Source organism: Streptopelia decaocto, assembly GCF_964273445.1.
Source record: "Streptopelia decaocto genome assembly, chromosome: 1".
In the NCBI taxonomy this organism is placed as follows: Eukaryota; Metazoa; Chordata; class Aves; order Columbiformes; family Columbidae; genus Streptopelia; species Streptopelia decaocto.
The window spans coordinates 24730072-24750992 of NC_138663.1; the positions used below are offsets into that span (position 1 = coordinate 24730072).

The following is a 20921-nucleotide window of genomic DNA, read 5'->3' on the forward strand; positions in this document are numbered from 1 at the left end:
AGAACAATAAAAACCACGGAGATATATGCAAGAAAACAGTCATAATAATGAAGGCATCATGGCTCCCTGAACCACCCAAGCTTAGCTTTGCTATTTTGACCTTAACTGACTTCTCTGGGAACAGAATTTGGCTCTCCGTTATATTTTGTATGTGACAAAAAGGCAAAAGCAATTTACTGTTTGTGATTGAAATTAATGACTCTTGTGAAAGGTTTAAAACTCTTCCCAAGTGAAGGTAGTTATCCTCAGGGGTGAGGTGGGGGAAGCGTTACAGGATCTAAAACCTCTTTCTAGTGGGACTGAAGAATGGGCAGGTTAAATTATGCCAGTTAAAGGTCACTTGGGAGATTAAAAGAAGAGACTCTTACAAAACTGAAGCTCAGGCGAATGAGCAACACTGGAAACCAGCCTTCCCTCTGCAGCCTGGCACACCAGTTAGCCCTCTTCAAAAAAAGGAGGTTCCCAGCGACGATGGGAACACACTGGTGATGGTGGAAGCCTTCCTGTGCACATGCCCCTGGTTTGCTTTTGCACATAAATTCCAAGTGTGTCATTCCATGGCACCTTCTGTGGATACAGAAGATTGAAGAAGATTATGACAATCATAGAGGTTCTGGTCAATGTACTGAAAGACACAAAATCTCGTCCACCTGTGTTTTCATGGGTGAAGAAGACAGAACTGGTAAAACAGGAACTCAGTGAGCAGGAGGCTGCTGGGAAATAAGAAACAATGGTTCAAGTAGATTATCATAACAAGCTTCACTGCTGCAGCCCAGCTGGGGAGAGACACATGGGGAGGCACAGTTCCTCCAAACTCTAGAGTGAATGAAGGCACTTTTCTGTTTGCTGTTGGAAAAAAAGGGGGGCTGTGTTGCCCCTGTCATCTCCTGAAAATATTCCAAAAAATAAGTAGTAGGTCATTTTTAAGGGACATGTGATGAGTAAGAAATAGATGATTCTTTCGTGTTTGGATGCAGCAAAGGTAATGGCATTGTTAGAAATGATAAGGAGAAATATTGTTTGTTACCATTTCAGCCTTTTGATAGCATAAAAGTATCATTAGATGTCTGAGACATGCAGAGGGATGTGACTAAAGAAGAGTCAAGGACCAAGAGGAAAGTTAGGAAGAAACAAAAAATTAAGCGTGGAAGTGAACATTATTATCCTGCAAAATCATGTCAAGAGAAAAGCCATGACTGAACTCCAGAGTGCTGGTCTGAGAATGGGAGGAATACAATGTAAAACTGAAAGAAATTGCTGTAGGACCTGTTAACAGCCTAAAAAGAGATTGAATACACAGTGTTATAAAAAGGGAATGCTATGGTGACACTTGAAAAAGACTGGGCAGGGTTCTTGCAGGAGTGTGTGAGCAAAACATAAGCTGCATCCATTGACTCTGAAGTTGATCTACGAAAGTCAAATAAACCTGCGTTGCAGTGATTCAAACAAGGTTTAAATAATCATCATAGATAGTGGCAGAAAAAATTCTACCAGCTTAGTGTTACTCATTTTGAGAGGTATCTTTTGAAGTTTCGTGAAGTGTTGAGTGAAACATAATCAGCTCTTTTTTCTTTCTCTAAGGGTTGTGCACCGTCTCTTCCAGCAGAGGAATGGGCCTGATAGCCCTTAATTATCTTCCATTTTCTTTTTCCGGTATTATCTTTCATAAACACAGGGAATTCGTAGTGACAGTGTACACAAAATAAGAAACTGGTTGGATCAATTTGTTCTTCTTAAGCTTTTTAGGCTAACCTCAGGAAAGATTATTTCAAATGTGGTACAACCTAAAATTAAAGAAGGTAGAGTAGATGATTTTCCATTTGCTCACTTGGACATAGTATCAATGAATAAAACAATTCCACTCAGGATTCTTACTTGATAGAAAGTCAAAGAAGAAAGTAATATCTGCTGGTTCACAGGAAGGCTGGATACCAGGGAAACAAAACTTTCTCATGTGGAAAAAATAAAAGGGTAGATGTGAGTCAAAATGTAAATTAACTGACTGAAGTAGTCACCCAAGAAATGTTTACATTATAGAGTATAGATAATAATCTAAAAATTATTTTATTTTTCCACATTTGGCATATAAATGTAATAATAAATGCAAATAAAATCATATTATGGGGAGTCAGACATTTGCGTTTTCTGTGAAGTCACAGAACCAACTGAAGTGCAGTTCACATTTCGATATGCAGTTAGGAAAATACTTTGTTGGTTTCATGTTGGATAAAGGAGACAAATGGAAAATACTGAGAGATCACCATACAGTTACATAAATGTAGTACGAAGTGCAGTCTCTTAAAGGAATGATCGTCAAATGTGGTCATTGTAGACTCTCTAGAGTTTATAGAAATCTTATGCTGCCCAGAAACTAAGACCACAAAATCTTTAGCAAACTCTAGATGACAGGTCCATAACTGCAGGAGGAACACTGGCGTGCTAGAAATGGCCAGGCTGTAGTGGAAGATTTCAGACTTGCTCAAGTCCAATTCAGGATGTTTTATTTTTGCTGCAGAAAACCTACCGAGACTTCAGGCTGCAAGGCGTGCTGGAGGGAACACTGAACAGCAAAACCTACGATACCGTTCACAGCCGTCTGACTGTAGAAGAGGCCACAGTCACAGTCACGGATGCAGGAGGACTTCAGGGCATTACTATGAAAGACAGTGATGAGGAGGAAGGATGATACTATTTCACCAGGCATTTGGAATTCAGGGGTGATGGTCTGAGGGTGGGGGTTATCTTTGGCTTGGGGTTTTCTTGGTAACTTGTCCTTGTAGTTGCATTTATAGTTTTGCCTTATGATACAGGTGCAGAAATGTAATTTGTTACAGTTTTTTTAAAAAAATGAAAGTAAGATTATCAGAGGAAAAGTGCCAAGGACTTTTTGAGAACAATGGTTGTAGCATATTTTAATGTATAGCTTTGCTTAGGGCTGCAAGAACACTGGCATGGAGTTTGAGTTCCACTTGTGATTATGTTTCTTTCCCTTTTGTTCATTACTATTTGTTCTTGTATCTCCATCAGCTATTGATGTCCTGTGCAGATAAAAAGAATGTGTGCCTCACTTAAAACCCAACTATACAGGAAATCATTCTTGGAATAAGTCAGTGCGCTAGGTAAAAAAATAGTGTATTTTCACAATTACACTTTGTTTGCCTTTTTTTGTGCTTAATTTTACATTATTATGTGATGTGCATTAAAAACTTTAGTCTTGGTTCTTTGTATTTTGAGGTTGTTATATAAGTAGTAGCACTTCAAGAACAGTCAAATACATACAAACTACTTAGGAGTGTTGTTGTGTCTATTCATTTTGCAAGTTTAAAGATATCTCATCATGTTGGATGTCAGTAAGCTTGCCATCAATGTTTCTATTTCTGTGAAAAATTTCAGGCAATAAGAACACATTTTGTCGTGACCACTTCTGTATCTACCCAAGTTTGTATAGAATTCTACAATTAAAAGATGTTTTGAATATTTCAAACCATTTGAACTATTGTATCATTGCTCATAAGAACAAACTTCTTGAAATATTATATTTAGTTTATATAATGATTTCTAACAAATATATTTTATAGAGCAGATACACATAGCAAACAAATATCCAAAGACATGATGCCTTGATAAAGAAAGCAAACAAAACCCCTTCACTGGCAGATGAACAGACAGTGTCCGCTGTGTGTTTTCCTATGAGCTGGGTTTGTGTAGACAAAATAGGAAAGAACACAGATGACAGGCAAAGAAGGAAGGAAGGTTGCTGAGCTCCTTGTCGAGCCACGGTGTTACATGTGAAGGGTTTCGTTGATGGACTGTTGAGGATTTATGAGGTTGGTGTTAAGTTTCCCTGCAAGAACAGACCATAGGCCTGGCCAGCCAGGCCAGGAGCTGCAGCCTTGGCCCCAGTCTGGCTGTGGGAGGCAGTGGGGTTGGGGGAAGCCAGGCTGCCCAGCTGCCAAACCTAATGAACCAGAGAGATCAGTGCCAGTCAGGCCCAGAAGGAGTTTGTTTCTGCAAACATCCCCCTGCTTGCCCTCTCCCCAGCATCTTTACCTCCTTGAAACCCAGTGGAGGTGCCTGTGGAGGAGCCAGTTGTAAATGAGTAAAGGAGGCAGGTGTCACTGTGACAGCCCTACTGTGCCTGCCGAGGCATCCTGGTGCTGGGCCATGAGAGCTCCATGGAGGGCTCTACTGAGACTTTTAAGGTTCTGAGATGACACAAGGGTAGGAAGGGATATTAAAACTGGACACTGCCCACAGCAAGTCACTAACAGTATAGTGACCTGTAGTGGGAACTAGAAACACTGGAAGAGAAGTGGCTGCCACCAGCACAGCCCAGGAGGTGATGTGTCCAACTCTCCTTCAGCAGAGATGACCTGGCAGTAACCCATCTGCCCATCCCTGTTAGCCAAAAGCCTCACCTTCCCTGTGGACTTGGCCTCTGTCTCAAGTTGTCCCCACACTGAGAAGGGTTTCCTGATAAGGCTAACAATGCTCTGTATTGATTTGAACAATTACAGAGTAGTTTATAGCTATCTCACCGGTCAGGGCCTGAAGAGGAGTCATAGGCCATCATGGTCCTGCCTGGCTTTACCTGGGATCCTCACCCACAGCTTCTGCTCAGTGACTTCACCACAGCTCAGTCCAGGGCTGCCAGTCTCTCCTGCAAAAGTGAAGTACAAGTGCTGGTTTCTCACTCACCTACAGTCCCAACCTGTGCTTGCTTATGGGCCCTGTTGATCCAGACACTGACCCATGGATTGGCTTCAGACCTGCCTGTTTATCATAAATGTGTCAGTGACATGGACTTCGGGATGCTACTGGCTCTCATACTGCCCTGGCCTGTCCTGCTCCCTGGTGGTGGGACCATCCCAAGCTAGTGGGGCCCGGCCCTGCTGGCCTGGGGAATCCCTGGAGCTGCCTGTGTGGCAGGGAGCAGCCAACCATTTCTATGCCCTGACATCATCTTTAAAAAAAAAAACCCTCTATGAATTTTTGTGGATTGAAGTGGGCCTGAGTTACTCAAATTTCATGACACGTGATACATGTTCACCCAAACGTCGAGCACTTCGCTGTACAATTTTGTCTACATGCAGTACTTGCAAGACATGTCTGTTAGGGAGTTCAAGATGAGTAAGAAAATAGTAGGTAAAAAAAAAAAAAAAAGATGATGTAACCATGAAGAAGTTGCAAGATGTTCGGGATTTCAGAGAAATTAACTCAGACACAAAGTATGTGATAAGTTATTATTAGAGAGGCAGCACAGCAGACATCACAGGAAGGCAGATATAGAAATGACAGCACTCCAAAGGTCATTCCATTTCTTATTAATTCACATATTTTCTTAGCAGCTAGATTTGTGAAACCATGAACCAACGCCAAGCTTGAGAAGGCCAATGAGTATCTGTGTGACAGCTTCGAGCCAGGCACCGCCGCCGCCAGCAGCCGCGGCAAAACCCCGCTGACATGGAAGCAAGGTCCGCTTTTACATTTTAATTTACGCGTTTAAAGCCTCAGCACGCTCCTGGAGCTGCGTGCCCGTTGGGGAGAGGCGAGCATCACCTCTCGCTGTGCCTCTTGGTGCGAGGCAGCCAACAGGTCCTGAGGCTCCGCGGCGCTGCGCGGCGAGCGCGGCCCCCGCCGTCGCCCCCACCGCGGCCTCCGCTTTTCCTAAGCGGGCGCGGAGAATCCTAAGCGAGGAGGCGGGGGGGAGCTTGTGTATTTCACCCCTCTGCATGTTTGTGGCATAAAAGGAGCTTTGAAGCTAAACCAGGAGAAAGCACGACGGGTGCGCACCCCGCGCCGCGGGCGATGTTGGGGGTTGGGAAAGCGGCTCTGCCCCCGCCACCTCGTCCGCCGTCGGGGCTGCAGGACGCCCGGGACAAGAGGTCACACATCTCGGCTACCGGTTCCCCTCTCCCCCGGCCCCAGGAGGCGATGGGCAAGGCAAGGTCAAGGCCGGGGGAACCGCTGTGGCGGCAGGGTGGGTTTGGGGCACCGAGTCCCGCACCTCCAGCCGAGCCCAGCACTCTGTTGCCGCTGAGGGCCTGTCCCGAACCCCGCAAGTCCCCGCAGCTCCCCGTTGCATCACCACGCCGGCTGCCGCTGCCCACCACGGCCCTGCCTGTGGCCGGTCGCACCCGCGGGCTCAGCGCGGCTCCCGCTGGGCGCCGTTTGCGGGCGCACCAGCGGTGAGACTCTGCTTTTAGAGCCAAGCCGCGCTTTATACCAAATCCCGAGCAGAGAGCGGGCAGGAGCCGGCCCAGCTTCGGAGGGAGCGCTACAGCGAGGGGACGAGCGGCTCCCGGGGCACTGGCTCATCAGAGACGCTCAAGAGAGGAGGCTTTCCCCTTAGCCCGGGGAACACAGCACCCACTCAATTCCTGGGGTCCCGAAGGTATCTCGGGTCAAGCCCCAGGTGTCTCAAAGCTTGTGGGGGGCCAGGGCTTTCCTGGGACACACCAAACTCTCGGCGCGGAAGGCGGTGGGGGCACCTCAGCTTCGGCAGCAAGTGCGGCTCCACGACGGACACGGCAATGCCAGGCAGGGGTGTAAGGCTGTGGGGTGGGTTGCTGGTGAGCCCTCCTGCACGGAGAGCACCCGTTATGCATCTTCGAAGGGGCTTTTAATCAAACTTTGGACTAACTGCAAACGAGCGCCAGGCAGACGGCGGGAGGCACAACGCAGCAACAGGAGAGTCATCTCGCCGAGCGGGAGCTGGAGTCGTTTCGTGCGAAAAGGGCGGAAGCTGGGACCCCTGTGGGACACGCCGAGACACCTCGGCCGGCCTGGGATGCCCAGCGCGTTTCGTTTGAATAAAGACTGTTTTATTGAGGGTAAAAAAAAAAAAAAAAAGAAAAAAAAAAAAAAGAAAAAAAAAAAGTTCGTGACCTTTGGGTCAATATTGTTTTGTTGCTTCCCGATGGCTGCAGAGAGTTGTCCCCCGTGTCCTTGCCCGGGCGGGGGTGCCGGGCGAGCCGGGGACTGCGGGGAGCCCTCTCCAGACGGCTCCTGCTTTTGTTCTTATCTTCACGTTTTTCATGTGGTTTCTCCCTCCCTCTCGGCAGCTGCACCCCGAAACGGACCCCGCCCCCCCCCATTTTGTCCCGGTTGCGTGCATGGCAGCCTGTTGATGGCGGACCCCTTGTCCCCGCCGTCAGGACGAGCCCGGAGCACTCCGCTGCCTGGAATACAGCACACAGGCGCCCACGCAGCCGACCAGCTCTTTGCTTTGCTCCAGGTTAGCTCCCAATACACTGGGAGAATATAGAAACAAAAATAAGTTAATTGCTCCTGATCCTATTCAAGAATCTTAAAAATAAATAGCTTCCCCGAGCCAAAGAGCGCGAGGCGTTCATTTAGCAGCAACGGGGCTAAACATTTGTTGAACTGGGAAAGGAACAAATGAGAAAGTGTCATTCATGGCTCCAGCTGCCGCTGGCCCCTCCCAGCCACTTTCACCAAGGGCCCTTTGGAGCTGATGACACCGCTGGGTCCCCTCACAGGCGGACTGATTAGATTAGACGTGATTGCTGCAGTTCACGTTCGTAGCTGGCACACTTAGACAAATCGCATGCATGAATTACGGGAGGGCCGGGAGCGCTGCTTTAGAGGGTCACTCGTAATTTAGATTATATGTGATTAAAGCCTTTATACGTGAAAAGGCTTAATTTTCACCCGTTTGGTTTTCGGTTTAGAAGGCTCTGTAGGAGATGTACCGTACTGTCAAACTTTGTTTTACCTCCGGGATCACTTGTGTTTGGCGGGTCAGTGTCAACTGTTTTTCTTTCGTGATGGATTCCGCTAAAAATAGTGATACTATACTCTTTTCCTTGCGGGGCAACAGATCTAGAGCGATGCCAACACGCACTCACTGTAAGGGAAGTACATAGTCTCAGAATGTACGTGCACATATACAGAAAGTATTTCCCCGGATAAAATGTCAGTGGAGAAAACACAGAAGTGTTACAACTTTAAACAACCCGGCGGAATCCAAGCGCCTTTGCCCGCGCTCCTGAAGCAGCAGAGCCCCGGGCTGCTGCCCGGTGCGCCGAGGCTCCGATGCCGCCTTTCACTCCGTGGAGCCCCGGTTTGGCCCCGGCAGGCGGGCAGCGGCATCAGCGGCTCCCACCCAAAAGGACGGCGGCGCTGGATCTCCCCCAGCGCCGGCTGATAAACTGGCACACCGTTCGGGTAATCCCGGGGTCTACTTCCCACCCCTCCTCTTTTCCCCGTTTATATTTTGACTTCCCTTCAAAAGACAGCAAACAAGCAAGCCCCGAGCGGGAAGGAAGAGCGAGCCCAGCAGCCAGGGGCTAATTCTGGTTTTAACAAACTAGGGTCAATGCGTTTCGTTGCGGCGGGGTTTGCCGGCCGACAGGCTGCGGAGTGGGGCGGCGCTGGTCGGACACGGGGTACGGCGGCGGAGCCGAGGAGCGGACGGAGATTTCGTCCTGCGTCGGGGGTAAATCGCCTCTTCACAAAGCCGGCGGCTCGGAGGGGATGGCAAAGACTGGTATTTAATGAAAGCAAACCCCAGCTTCTGAACCGAACCTCGATGGTGGCACTAACAATAAATATTATTACAATAATAACAACAACAGTAATCGGGCTCTGACCAGGCGCCGCCGGGTTCGCTGGTGCCGCCACCAGAAATATTTTCCGTAGCCTCCCGGGTCCCTCCACATTAAGCTCACCCGAATAAGCCGCCCGGAGCCCGGCTGCTGGGTGCCGGCCCGTCCGCAGCCGCGGGAGCGGACAACGGGTGAGACGCAGCCGGCTCGGGCAGGAGCGCTGCGGGAAAACACTTCCAGGAAAAGATTAATACACGCAACAGAAGGTTAGCGGAGTTATTATCCTTTTCAATTCATTTTTTACTTAAAAACGCAATGGAATTATTCATTTTATTAAGGAGGAAGAAATTAAAGATTAGGCTTTAGGCGGTATTTTACCTCCCTCTAATCGCCTCTGGGATCGGATTGGAGTAATCCTGACGACGAGATGAATTCGCCGGTGACTCGGATTTCGAGTGCATGTAGAGATACGTTATAATAATAACGCAAGTGAGCAATATCAAGAACATAGCTTAGGAGCGATTGAAACACAAAACCGATTAGGGGGAAAAAGAGAACAGCAGCTTTTCCGGGCAGAACACGAAATCAACTCGAGGCAAAACTTTTGCCCTTAATTCCTCCGACGGTCTGTAACTCTGGGAGGCCAGCGGGCTGTCTCCTTCCCCTATCGGCCCTTTCTGCCGGGACTCGGTACGTGCTGCCAGCTTGGAGAGAGATTCTGGTGCCCCCTGGAAAAAAAAAAAAAAAAAAAAAAAAAAAAGGCCAAGAGGTTACTTTTCGCCACTCTCAGATCCTATATATTTTCCTGCCTCGGAAAAAACCTCCCTGCACCGGCACAACTACTGGATAATCGCAGCTCGGCAGATACGTAACATCGCTAAATGTTGGTCTAAGCGTAAGGCAAAGCTCGGGACAGGACTAAAAAAATATATCGAGATTGATTTTTAGTAAGTCTACCTATAGTGCGGGCAGCTCCAGCACTAACAAGGCTCCATCTCTGGGAGAGAACGGAATGACTGACTCCCCCCCCCCCAAAAAAAAAAAAACAGTTTTTAAAAAATCTGGCTTTTTGATTGCTGTTTCGTAATTAGACACGAAGAGAAGTTTTCGTGTGTGCTGCGAAACGGACGCATATCAGTAACGAAGTAACGAATAATCAAGCTCCCGCTTCTTCAAGAGTGTATCTCAGTATTGAGGAAGCCAGTATAATTGTAATGGCAGGGCTGTAATTGCTGCTTTGGGATATTTACCCTGCTCAAATTACACTACATATTTTACTTTCAAACACATGTCAAAAAGTCAATCCCAAAAAGACCGGTTAAGAGCAAGCTGTTAACATATTAAGTATATGGGATTTGAAGCCTCTAAAACCCACTCAACAATAATTCCCTTCTTCAGCACCAATCAAGAGGAAATTTGCCTAGATTGAATTAAATGCAAATTGCTCTGAAGGAGGAAATGCTCCTCCGGCAGGCATGAAATAAACGAGAGATATCGACACCCCGGAGAAGTAGGCAGCCTGGGGCAGCTGCCCCGCCCGGCCCCCGGGTCCCCGCGGCCACCGCCCGGCCGGTAACACCAGCCGAGCCGGGGCTGGCAGTGCCGGTGCGAGAAGCAGCAGGTAAGAGGCGGGTGGCTGCGGCAACCCGATCCGGGGCAGCAATTACCGTCTTAAAGCCGCGACCCATCTGCCGGGGGGGCGGTGGCAGCTGCGCCTCGGCCGACGGCCCCCAGAGCGGCCGCGGGAAAGCAGAGAGCAGGGCTGGAGAGAAGCAGCGGGGCCGGCACGGATCGGGCCCTTCCTCCGCTCCACGCTTGTCCCCACGGCTGTGTCCATCCAGGCGCGACCCGGAGTCAGCCCCAGCTCCTGTCGCCTGCCTGCACTCCGGGGCACCAAGGGAACGGGGCGGACAGGGAGGTCGCAGGGTGTGCGAACCGCATTCCCCGCGGGGCGGGGTGCCGGGCGCCCGCCCGCCGTCGGACGCCTGTGCCGAGGATCGGGGGGAATCTCTTCCCTGTTCCCCGGCACCTCCCCGATGCTCGCACGGGAGCTCCTGGCTGCGGGGTTACCTTCGTGCAGCACCTACTGCCTTGTCCTCCTCAAACGGGCCGCAGTAACCCAGGGCGACATCGGCCCGGTCACAGCGCCGAGGTCAAGGATGTCTCCCTCCATCCCTCCGTCCCTCCCTCCCCCGCGCCCCAGCCCTTCCTCCCTGCTCCAGCTTCCCCGCAAGCGTGTTGTCCTGGGCCGGGGGTGGGGGGAAACATAGCTTTTTGCAGGCTTCCCAGGCGGTACCCGAGCAGTGGAGGCCGGCCCTCCCTGCCTCGCTGGAGGCACCTCTCCAATAGCAAGACCCAGGATCTCCTTCTTCCCATTCCTGGCCTCGGAGAAGGGCAATGCCGACCCGCGGGTGTGGAGGTAGCCCTGTGCGCCCCTTCGCCGGAGAAGTGTCCAGCTCTGCCCGCGGTGCCCCCCCGGCCGCCTCCTGCCGGACAGGAGGAGGATGGAGGGACCCTCGGCTGCTCCCGAGGATTTCGGCATCGGCCTCTCAGTCACCAGTCAAGTGAATCCCAAACCGACGGGAGGAATGGGAGCTTGTTCTGACACCAAACTGTCGGGTGGTGGAACAGGGGGATAAATACAGAAAGCGCCTTACCCACCTCTGTCCTTCTCCTCCACCCCCTGCTTCGCTGTAAGTACAAACCCCCAGGGCGTTGGAGCTACCCATCCAGAACAGGGCCGCCAAGCTTTCCCTAAATATATGGGGAGCGCATCTGTTTAGGTGTATATGTATCTTTAAGCAGCGTGCGTGTACTACGTTTTTTTATATATCTATACCGATCGTCAGTTTTCGATATTTGTGTCGTGCATGTATTATTTAAGGACACGGACGCTATATCCAGTTTATATGCAGGTTGCTTTATATATATGTATATTTGGTGCTTTAGATTTAAAAGGTACTCCCTCTTCCTACCTCCTTCTCTTCCTCAGCCCCAGGTTTTGATTCACCCTGTTACTCGCAAGCACTCGTTGGATTTGGCCCGGGAGGCTCCCGCATCCCCATGTGTTGCTTTCGCCGACTGCCTGTCGCAAGTTCCCCGATCATTTTTGTACTGTGTTTTCCAAAAGCTCACTGCCACCTGACCTTGTTTTTTAAAGCAGTGAGCAGACCAGGAGCAGACCCAGGAGCAGAGCAACTATCTCTCTCCCTTCCTCAGACACACACACCCCCACGCACAAGGAGAGCTCAGGCTGGAAAATGGCAAGGAAACAAACAGCTTCCCCTCCAGCCGCTTCTTCTGCAGCACCTCGTTTGACAAATACCCTGGCGCTCGCCCTTGAATTGGGTTTCACATCCCTGTTTAGCACTTGGACAATGATTTTAGATGATGTCACTTAAAGCCAAACAAGAAAATTGATCTCGGATTTGCTTGGCCTCTAAAGCCTGGTTAAGCAGATTGCAAATAATAATAATAATAATAAAAAAAAAAAAAAAAGAGAGAGAGAGCGAGAGAGAGGGAGTCAGAGGGGAGAGAGGCAAGAAGGAGGGAGAGACACCTCCTTCCCTGGGCGGGGGAGGCGCGGGCGCCAATGAAAAGTAGGCGCTTACTGGGGGGGAAAAAACTTTTCCTGTTGACTGTTGGAAGCGAATTGAGCAATTATCTAGTTTACCTTCTCCTCTTGGAAGTTAACGATTGGCGAGATCTTGGCTGCGTTATTGACACAACACTTTCTATTGATAGAAATAAGTAGCGATTGTCCCGAGTCATTGGTGCGCCAAAGTAAACTGTGATGGGCTGGCATGAGTCCACTGGACTGAGAAGGCTGGTTCCGCCGACGGAGGCTGTAGTGATGGTGGCGGCGGCGATGCTGGTCTCCCTCCTTGCAGATCAGTAACAAGAAAAGAGGCAGAGAGAGTGAAAGAAACAGAGAGAGAGGGGAGAGCAGAGAAAAAAAAAAAAAAAGAAAAAAAAAAGAAAAAAAAAAGAGGCGTCTACCAAAGCGGCTCAAACCGGGCGAACAAATGCAATTCAGCCATGGACAATAGTGGCCACCACACGGCGACCAAAATCCTAGCGGCAACTCCGGCCAGAGAAAGCCTGTCTGCCAGGAGCAACATGATCAGCACGCCCAAGCCCCTCGCCTTCTCCATTGAGCGCATCATGGCGCGGACGCCAGAGCCCCGCACCATCCCCGTCCCGCAGCTCCTCCACGGCTCCGTGGCCAAAGGCGACCCCAAACACCCGCTGCACCTCAACTCCTCCATCCCCTGCATGATCCCCTTTGTCCCGGTGGCGTACGACCCCCTGCCCAAAGCGGCAGTGGCTGGAGCGGAACCCAGGAAGGCTCATTTAGACTCCTCTTCCTCGCCCTCCTTTAGCTGCGGCGATCTCTTGAACTGTGCCCTGAGCTTGAAAGGCGATTTCCCCCGCGACGCCCTGCCCTTGCAGCAGTACAAACTGGTAAGACCCCGAGTGGTCAATCACTCCTCCTTCCACGCCATGGGAGCCCTGTGCTATTTCAACCGAGGCGACAGCCCTTGTCACCCGTCCTCCAGTGTCAACATCCATCCGGTGGCTTCTTATTTCCTCAGCTCTCCTCTGCACCCGCAGCCCAAGGCTTACCTGGCGGAGCGGAATAAGCTGGTGCTGCCGGCCGTGGACAAGTACCCGGCGGGGGTGGCCTTCAAGGACTTATCGCAGGCTCAGCTGCAGCATTACATGAAAGAGAGTGCTCAGATCCTCTCGGAAAAAATCGCCTACAAGACCTCGGAGTTCAGCCGCGGATCCCCTAGCAGCAAGCCCAAAGTTTTCACGTGTGAAGTTTGTGGAAAGGCAAGTAGAGCCGCAGCCCGCCTCCCTTTCCCCTGCTTCCCCAGCCTCCTACCCCCGTCCGTCTGTCCGCCGGGTTGTCGGTCGCTTTCTTGCTTGATTTTTAAACTACGGCTTCCCCTCGGCGCTCTCGTCTTCTAATCGCAATTTTATTTTGTCTGATTTCACTCTCAAGGTATTTAATGCACATTATAACTTAACTCGCCATATGCCCGTGCATACGGGAGCCAGACCCTTTGTTTGCAAAGTTTGCGGGAAGGGTTTCAGACAGGCGAGCACGCTCTGCCGGCACAAGATCATCCACACCCAGGTGAGCCTCCATCCTTCCTTCCCTCCATCTTTCCCCGAGACCCCTTCGCTCCTGTCCTTTAGGGAGCCCGGCGCTGTCCCGCCGCTCCGAGGCAGCGTCGCGGTGCGGGGTCGGCCGAGCCGGAGCCCGGGATTTTGTTTGTCCCAAGTGCGGTGGGGTAACCGCGGCGTGCCCCGCTCCCGGCGATGGCGAGCCGTCAGCTATCACACAAACCCCGCAAACCAGCACACAAACCTTACAAACAGCCAACAAACCGGGCAACAAGCTGTGACTCGGCGTTTGTTTCCCTCCAGGAAAAGCCACACAAATGCAACCAGTGCGGCAAAGCCTTTAACCGGAGCTCGACCCTCAACACACACACGCGAATACACGCCGGTTACAAACCTTTTGTCTGTGAATTTTGTGGCAAAGGATTTCACCAGAAAGGTACCTGTCTCCAGCGCTCTCTTCCTTTCCCGGGCCTCCCCCAGGCGAGGTCAAGTGTGGTGACAGTTTGCAATGGAGGGGGGGAAGTTGATTTTTGTTTTAATTTCTGTTATTAGAGATTTAGGTTAATTTTACCTATCCCTAGTCCCGACACATTTCCTACAGCATGCCCCACGGAGTGGGGCAGAGCTTTCGTTTTCGGGGGAGCGCAGGGGCAGCATTTCCGCGGGCAGCGCCCGTTGTACACGCACGGCAACACGCAGCTTTGGGCTCATTTTGGCAAACGAGTTTGCCGCCTGTTTTCCCCTCCGAGTGCTGGAGTTTGGTTAGTTTTTCTCCTCGTTGGCTGGGAAGGCTAAGCTAGGGAGTTATATTTCTGCAATTGGTATGATTTTGATTTATTCGATAATTTCCTTTTCATCTGTCAAAAGAACAGCCGCGGGGAGGATGGGGAGAAGACGGGTGTTCGCTATGAGGTCGGCTAAAGTCGGGCTCTGGGGGTGGGACAAAATTTGGGGATCTTTTTCTCCTCTTTGAAGCGTCCAGTTCTCAGCCCCAGGTCCCTTTTCCCTTCTTGTCTCGTTCCCAGGCAATTACAAAAACCACAAGCTGACTCACAGCGGGGAAAAGCAGTTCAAGTGCAATATCTGCAACAAGGCTTTCCATCAGGTGTACAACCTGACCTTCCACATGCACACCCACAACGACAAGAAGCCCTTCACCTGCCCCACCTGCGGCAAAGGCTTCTGCAGGAACTTTGACCTCAAAAAGCACGTCCGCAAGCTGCACGACAGTGCCCTGGGACTCCCCCGGCCCCCCGCCGAGCTGGGGGGGCTCGACCAGCCGCCGCCGCCCGGGCCGCTGCTGCAGGGCCCGACGCCGCTCCAGCCGTGAGGAGCGGCCGCCAGCGCGGAGGGAGCGCGGCTCGCCGCGGAGCTGCCGCCGCTGCCGCCGTCCGCCTCTTTGCATGCACCTCTTAAGCGGTTTTGTGTATTATGCTCTATGTGGCCACTAACTTTATGGGACTGATATATTTTTTCCTGTTTTCTTTTTAAGACTGTTTTTCTGCTGTCATTGCATCTCACGTGGAGAGATGTTTTTGTTTTTTGGTTTTGGTTAGTTTTTTAAAAACGAAAAAGCGCCAAGCCAATTTCTGCTGTATTTATTTGGGATCTGTATTACCCTAGCAGGGAACACTGCACCACTTTAATTATTTCGATGTATATATATTCCCATTGTGCTGATCCTGCCCTGCCTCCGCTGCCTGCTGGCTATCCCCCCCCCCCTTCTTGGTTTCCCCCTCTCCCTCTCCACCCTATATATCATATCTATATGGACAGAACTGGCTCTCTATGTACGGATTTGAATTTCGGTTTGATTCTTGCACGTGGGGAAAAAAAAAATCGTTGACCTGGTGGAAATAAATATTTAAACACGAGTGACTGCGGCGGCGGGGGTCGGTGCTGCCGGCCCGGGGGCTGCGGCTCGGCCGGGCGGGCGGGGAGCGCAGCGCTGGCGCTGGCTAACGGCAAACTTCTCCCGCTTCTTTGACAAAACACGGAAACAACCACTAAAGACTTTAATTAAGAGGGGTAATTAGTTCGGATTGATCAAAGCCGGGTTGTTATGTTATTAGCTGCTCAGCAGACTCTGCCAAGCCGAGCCTTGAAAGCGGAGCCCGCTCGTCGGTGGGCGCCTGAGGAGAGGCGGGAGGGGGAGGCTGGGTTTGTAACGCCCCCGGGGGTAACCCAAACAGCCATGAAAAACGGGTGCTGCCCCCCGGGAAGAGTAACCGTACCCGCTCACGTCCCGCTGCCGTCCCCTCCGGGCAGGGGGGCAGCGCCGGGAAACGGCGTGGGGGGCAGGGCGGGCGGTTCTCTCCGGAGCAGGGCCCGAGGACGGTGAACCCCGGCCGGGCGCCGGGGGAGAGGTCCAGGGAGAAGCGGGCGCTGGGGGTTTGTCCCGTTCTCGGGGTATCTGGCGATCACGCCTGCTCCGGAGCGCAGCCCTCACAAACGGGTGATTTGGTCCCGCGGGGACTCCCTGCAGGTGACTTGATCTTGCAGCACCCGCAGCCCCTCCTCGGTTTTGGCTATACGGGATGGAGCGAGACGCGATGGTTGTAATTATGCCTAAATCGTTACGTCCAGGAGGGGGATATCCCTTTGCAGGCGGCGCTCCCGCCCTCCTCCACAGGCCGCCTCTCTCAGGGGTGTTTGCAAGCAGCAGCTCTGGCCTTAAAGTTTAAGCCGGCGGCACTTGTGTCACCGTCCACCCTTGAAGGTGGCCGAGAGGGGATGGGAATCTTTCTCCTTTCACACATCCCGGACTACTGAGGTAATCCGAATTGACGACTGTAGTGCTACAAAGCAAAGCAACAGGTCCGACCTCCAGCTCGGCCGGACCCCGCGCACACCGGCAGGCTCAGCCCCTATCGGGGTCCGGAGGAACCGCGGGGACGCGCCGCTTCCCTCCGGCTCCCGGGAAAAGCAGCCCAGAGCCCCACGGGTGGTTCGGATGGAGGGACCTCAGTGCGGCCCACCGACACGCCGTGCGTGTGCAGGGGCATGGGGACCCCCACGGAGAGGGTCTCCGCTTCGGAGATCTCGGGGAGACGGGGAGCTGGTCCCCGTGTTTTCACGCTACTTTGCGGCGGCCGGGGCCGGCACGGGTGGCAGAGCGAGAGAAGTGTGAGAGGGGAGAGCTGAGTGAGCAGCTGAAGGGACCCCGGGTACACCAGGAGGCGGGGAAGAGGCAGGGAGGAGAGGGGACAGGCTGGGTTTCCCCTGAGGACCAGTCCCCGTGACCGCTTCTCCTCCAGCTTTGCCCGGCTCCCGAGTCAAGGAGAGGGTCATTCGGGCTTCAAAACGGATAAATCACTCCCAAAAAGGTGACTGAAGTGCATCGCTCGTTTTTTTTCTTTCCGTGCTTGCCAAAAGTAAACCTGTGCAACACGTAAGGAAAAGTAAGATGTCTCAAAGATCCTACGGAAATTGTGTGGGTGTGCCATTTCTCTGAGCTTTTTCCTTGAGTGAAATCGAAGCAGAATTCCAACTTACTTTTCTTATTGCTCAGCAAGTGTGATAGTACAAGGTACTGCAACTGTCTTAGCAAAGTGCCAAGTATCTTCATTTTATGACTTTTAAACAGTTCAAAACTATTCAAGCACTCCAAGTGTACTGGAACAGTCACAAAAGTATTTCATGTAATGATGAAAGGATTAAACATATGATGAAATGAAAGAAGAATCTAAACTAGCCACCATGTGATGAACATGTAACATCAGCCTCAAATCAAACATCTAGATGAGGCCTGAAGGCACCACAGAAGAGTGTGTGCACTGGTTACCCCGATCCCTGGCAATTCTTTGCTCTACCTTGTTTCTCCAGACTGTTTTCTAAGTGCTGGGAGAAAGCTCAGGCTTCCCCAGGCAGTGGCAGCTTATTTATTCATTTTCTGTGGTTAGAGGAGAGAGAATTTCTGATGTTGCTTGACCATAGACCATTTACAGGTTTATAAATTATAATCGGTATTTTGCCTTCCTTCCTGTAAAAGATCTGAGCCACTGCATAATCTGGGTTCTTCTGTGTCTTCCTGATGAAGAATGCTATTTTGCTATGGAACTCATGTACTGGAGTGTCTGTGTTTTGAAATGGAGTAGAAATTAGGCAGTCTAGTTTTATTCCAAGGTGAAGTAGAGAAGGTCAGTGATGGGCATGGATAAGTGTTCCTCTTTCCTAGATTTCTTGAGGTAAACACTACAGACGTGGGACTTCTCAGGGAGATAAGGGTAGCTCATTTGTTATTTTGCTGTATAAAGCCATGTTTGTGTCAAAGGCTGCGATTAATACATGCCTTGGAAGGCCTGTGCAGCATTACCCTTAATTTCCTGTCTTTCAAGATTAATCTCAGGTTAAGTGAATTTCTAGTTAATGGTCAGAGGCAATTCAAAGCTGCTGAAATCATCATGAGAGACAAAAGCTATAATTTCATAGACACCCAAAGCTTAGACCCGCTAAGAGCTCTTCTTACCACAGACGAGTTTAATGCTTTTATTTTATTTTTATTTTTTTAATTGTGAATAATTTTGACAGGAGAAATGAAGTCACCTGTACCTAAAGGAAAGGCCTTACTTTTTGGTTCTTGTTTGCCAGTCAGAGTCATTGCCGTATTATCCGTATTGTGCATGACAACTGGTCAGCCTTATTCTGGCAGTCCATCCTGGATGCTGGGAGGAGAAGGCATTGGTGTCTCTGGAGCTGCTAAAACAGAGCTGTAGAGCTGAGCATTAGCATCCCGACCACACTGTGGCCCAGCCCCCATCGATCACAGCAGCTTCACTTTAGTACAGAATAAAAGGGAGACAAGACTGCTGCCTGTGGGACTCGGAGCCGAGAGCTCTTTTCAAGGAGGAGCTGTTTCCCTCTACCCTGCCCAGGATTTCTCAGATGGGACTGAATTTCTTGTGTCCTCATCAGATGCTATAATTATGTTAACGTGAGTAATGGCTGAAAGTATCTGGAAGAACTACCAGAATTACCAAAGCTGCCATACGTCGCTGGAGAAATAAAATACAGCAGCAGCGGGATCTTCTCACAAAGTTCTTTCTGAATATTAAATGATAGTGGCTTTGCTTTACTACTGCTTTATTGGTGATCAGACACCCCTCCCTCCTCCAAGGCGGAGGGGGAGAGTGGGGCAAAGATATTAGCACTATGACATTTTTTGTTTGTTTATAAAGAAAAAAATCCGTGTATGTCAAAATGTAAACTAAGCGCAAAGCTTACCAATAGCTATCCAAGACTATGTTCTACTTCGCAGGTTGTTAAACAGAAATCTGGCGTACCTCAAGGCACCCAATGTGGATGTTGGACAATATTTAGTCAAAGATGCCTTTTTTTTTTTTTCTTTTCCCCCTTTCTTTTGTCTTTTTAATTCCCACAGTTGTGAAAACAGAGAGACTAAACAACGTGTTACAGGTTCACGTGGATTCACCTCAAATGAAGGCATGTTGGTCACAGCTTAGGACCAGAACAGTTTAATTGGACAGTGATTGAAAACTAGAACATTAGAAAGCTCCTTACTCTGCACCTCATGTGCCATACTTAGAATTGGGACAGTCACCGTTTTGTTCTTCGGTGCTTGGTAAAGAAAATGGAGACCTAATTTGAGCCTGAGGTTTGACATGGTAGTACAAAGTGATTCTAACTCTGTAGGGATGTAAATCTTTCCACCCACTGGCTATTTGGTTACTGGCTTGCTCAGGTACCATCCTTACAGAGGGGGTAGTGAGTTGTACCCTGCTGGCAACTGCAGCAGTAACAATTCAGTAACTCCCACCTCCCCCCTAAAAGCAGGGGCAGTTTGAGGTCCTGTAAGAGTGACGGTTGCTACAGCTCCACTTCATGCTGGGTCCTCCTTCTCCTCCCGGCCTGGGTTACTTTTGGATCACCCAACAGGGGCTGCAGAGCACCCAGTGAGCCCCTGCAACAGCTGCTGGGACTCACTGACAGTCCCCTGGCTTTGCAGAAAGTTCTCATTCTCCTTCAGTAAGCTGTGACTCCTGAAACAATACAAAACTTCTCATTTTAAAACCCGTGGTGATATTATGAAGTACAAGTAGTGTTTATCTTCAGCCGTCCTTTGAAGCTCTCATGGAGTTTATTTAAAGGTTCCACTGTTGAGTCATCCTGCTGTAATCAAAGTCTTGCGTATTTGATTAGGCACAGTATTAAATCCAATAACCATGCCTGTGGAAATACAAAACCTCCTCCCTTTCTACCTTTGAGATGGCTAATATTTCACCACAAGTATTACGTGATTTCTAAGAAATCATCTGCAGTTACCAATCAATTAAAACACACAGAAAAGCTGTTTTTCTGATATTTTTTTTCCTGAATAATTATATGAAAAAGTAATGCCTAAGCTTTATTTTGTGTGGAAAATGAAAAAGTGATACTTTACAAATGTAAGTGTGAACAACTTATCTGCAACTGTACAGGCAGGTTAAACTTTTCAGGGATGGGACAACAAAATTCAGTGGCAGACTGACACATCATGTAAAAGAAACCTTGATTCATGGTACTTCAGCTTAGAGGGATTAAATACAACTGGTGACACAAAATGAACCTTTTCAAAATATTTCTAAAACACCTCTTAACCTCTTGATAATACCATGAAATATCTGAAGAGTATATACCTCAACATAGAAATCTTGCCTACCTCAGATATAAAAGAAATAATCTTGAAAAATAACATTCTTTTTAAATAACAATGATGAAAATCACTTGGACAATAAATATATTTAGATGAATACTATTTTCTTCTGAACAAGCAATAATTTGCAAAAGTAATCTCTGCTGTGGAAGTTAAAATCTGAACCACAATATAATCAGTAAACCAATCATTTGGCTTTAGCTAGAGAAGGCTTTGATTGTTTCTTTTCCTGTGTTCACCAGAAAGTAAAAAAGAAATGGCAATCTCATTTTCTAACCTACTGTATTTTAAAGGAACAATATGTTATTTCTTAAATAATAAAAAAACAATTATGAGGAATGCAGGTATTACATAATATCTTTTCTTTTATGTTTGCCAGAAAATACATTAACCTGTATTAAGAACACATCTTAAAAACCACTTCAGGTTAATTTAAATGAATGCTAAAAGCTGAGGGCCAACGCTTGCTTCTGTCCAGTAATGCTTTTGCATCCTGTGAACCTAGGAAGTGCAAAAAATGAATTTAGATGACATTCCTCAATTTATAGGAGCACCCAGTTTTAAGA

The 20921-nt window shown here is 49.5% G+C and overlaps 2 protein-coding genes across 4 annotated transcripts in view; both read left to right on the top strand.

Annotated features, from left to right (window-relative positions):
* The window catches only part of CADPS2 (calcium dependent secretion activator 2), a gene marked incomplete at its 5' end in the record, with an annotated part of 304710 nt that extends 302016 nt beyond the window's left edge, over nt 1-2694 (top strand). For all 3 annotated transcript variants that reach the window (XM_082042913.1, XM_082042914.1, XM_082042915.1), the window contains one exon: nt 2516-2694. In XM_082042913.1, the coding sequence (XP_081899039.1) occupies nt 2516-2686 (171 nt within the window). In that variant the 3' untranslated portion in view covers nt 2687-2694. The remainder of the gene's footprint in view (nt 1-2515) is intronic.
* A 9914-nt stretch (nt 2695-12608) lies between these two features.
* On the top strand, nt 12609-15033 carry FEZF1 (FEZ family zinc finger 1; the record flags this gene model as incomplete). The annotated part of the gene is made up of 4 exons (XM_082076355.1): nt 12609-13406; nt 13579-13713; nt 14007-14139; nt 14729-15033. 4 exons carry the CDS (start codon nt 12609-12611, stop codon nt 15031-15033), a joined length of 1371 nt encoding a protein of 456 aa, XP_081932481.1.
* Nucleotides 15034-20921: the final 5888 nt, after the last annotated feature.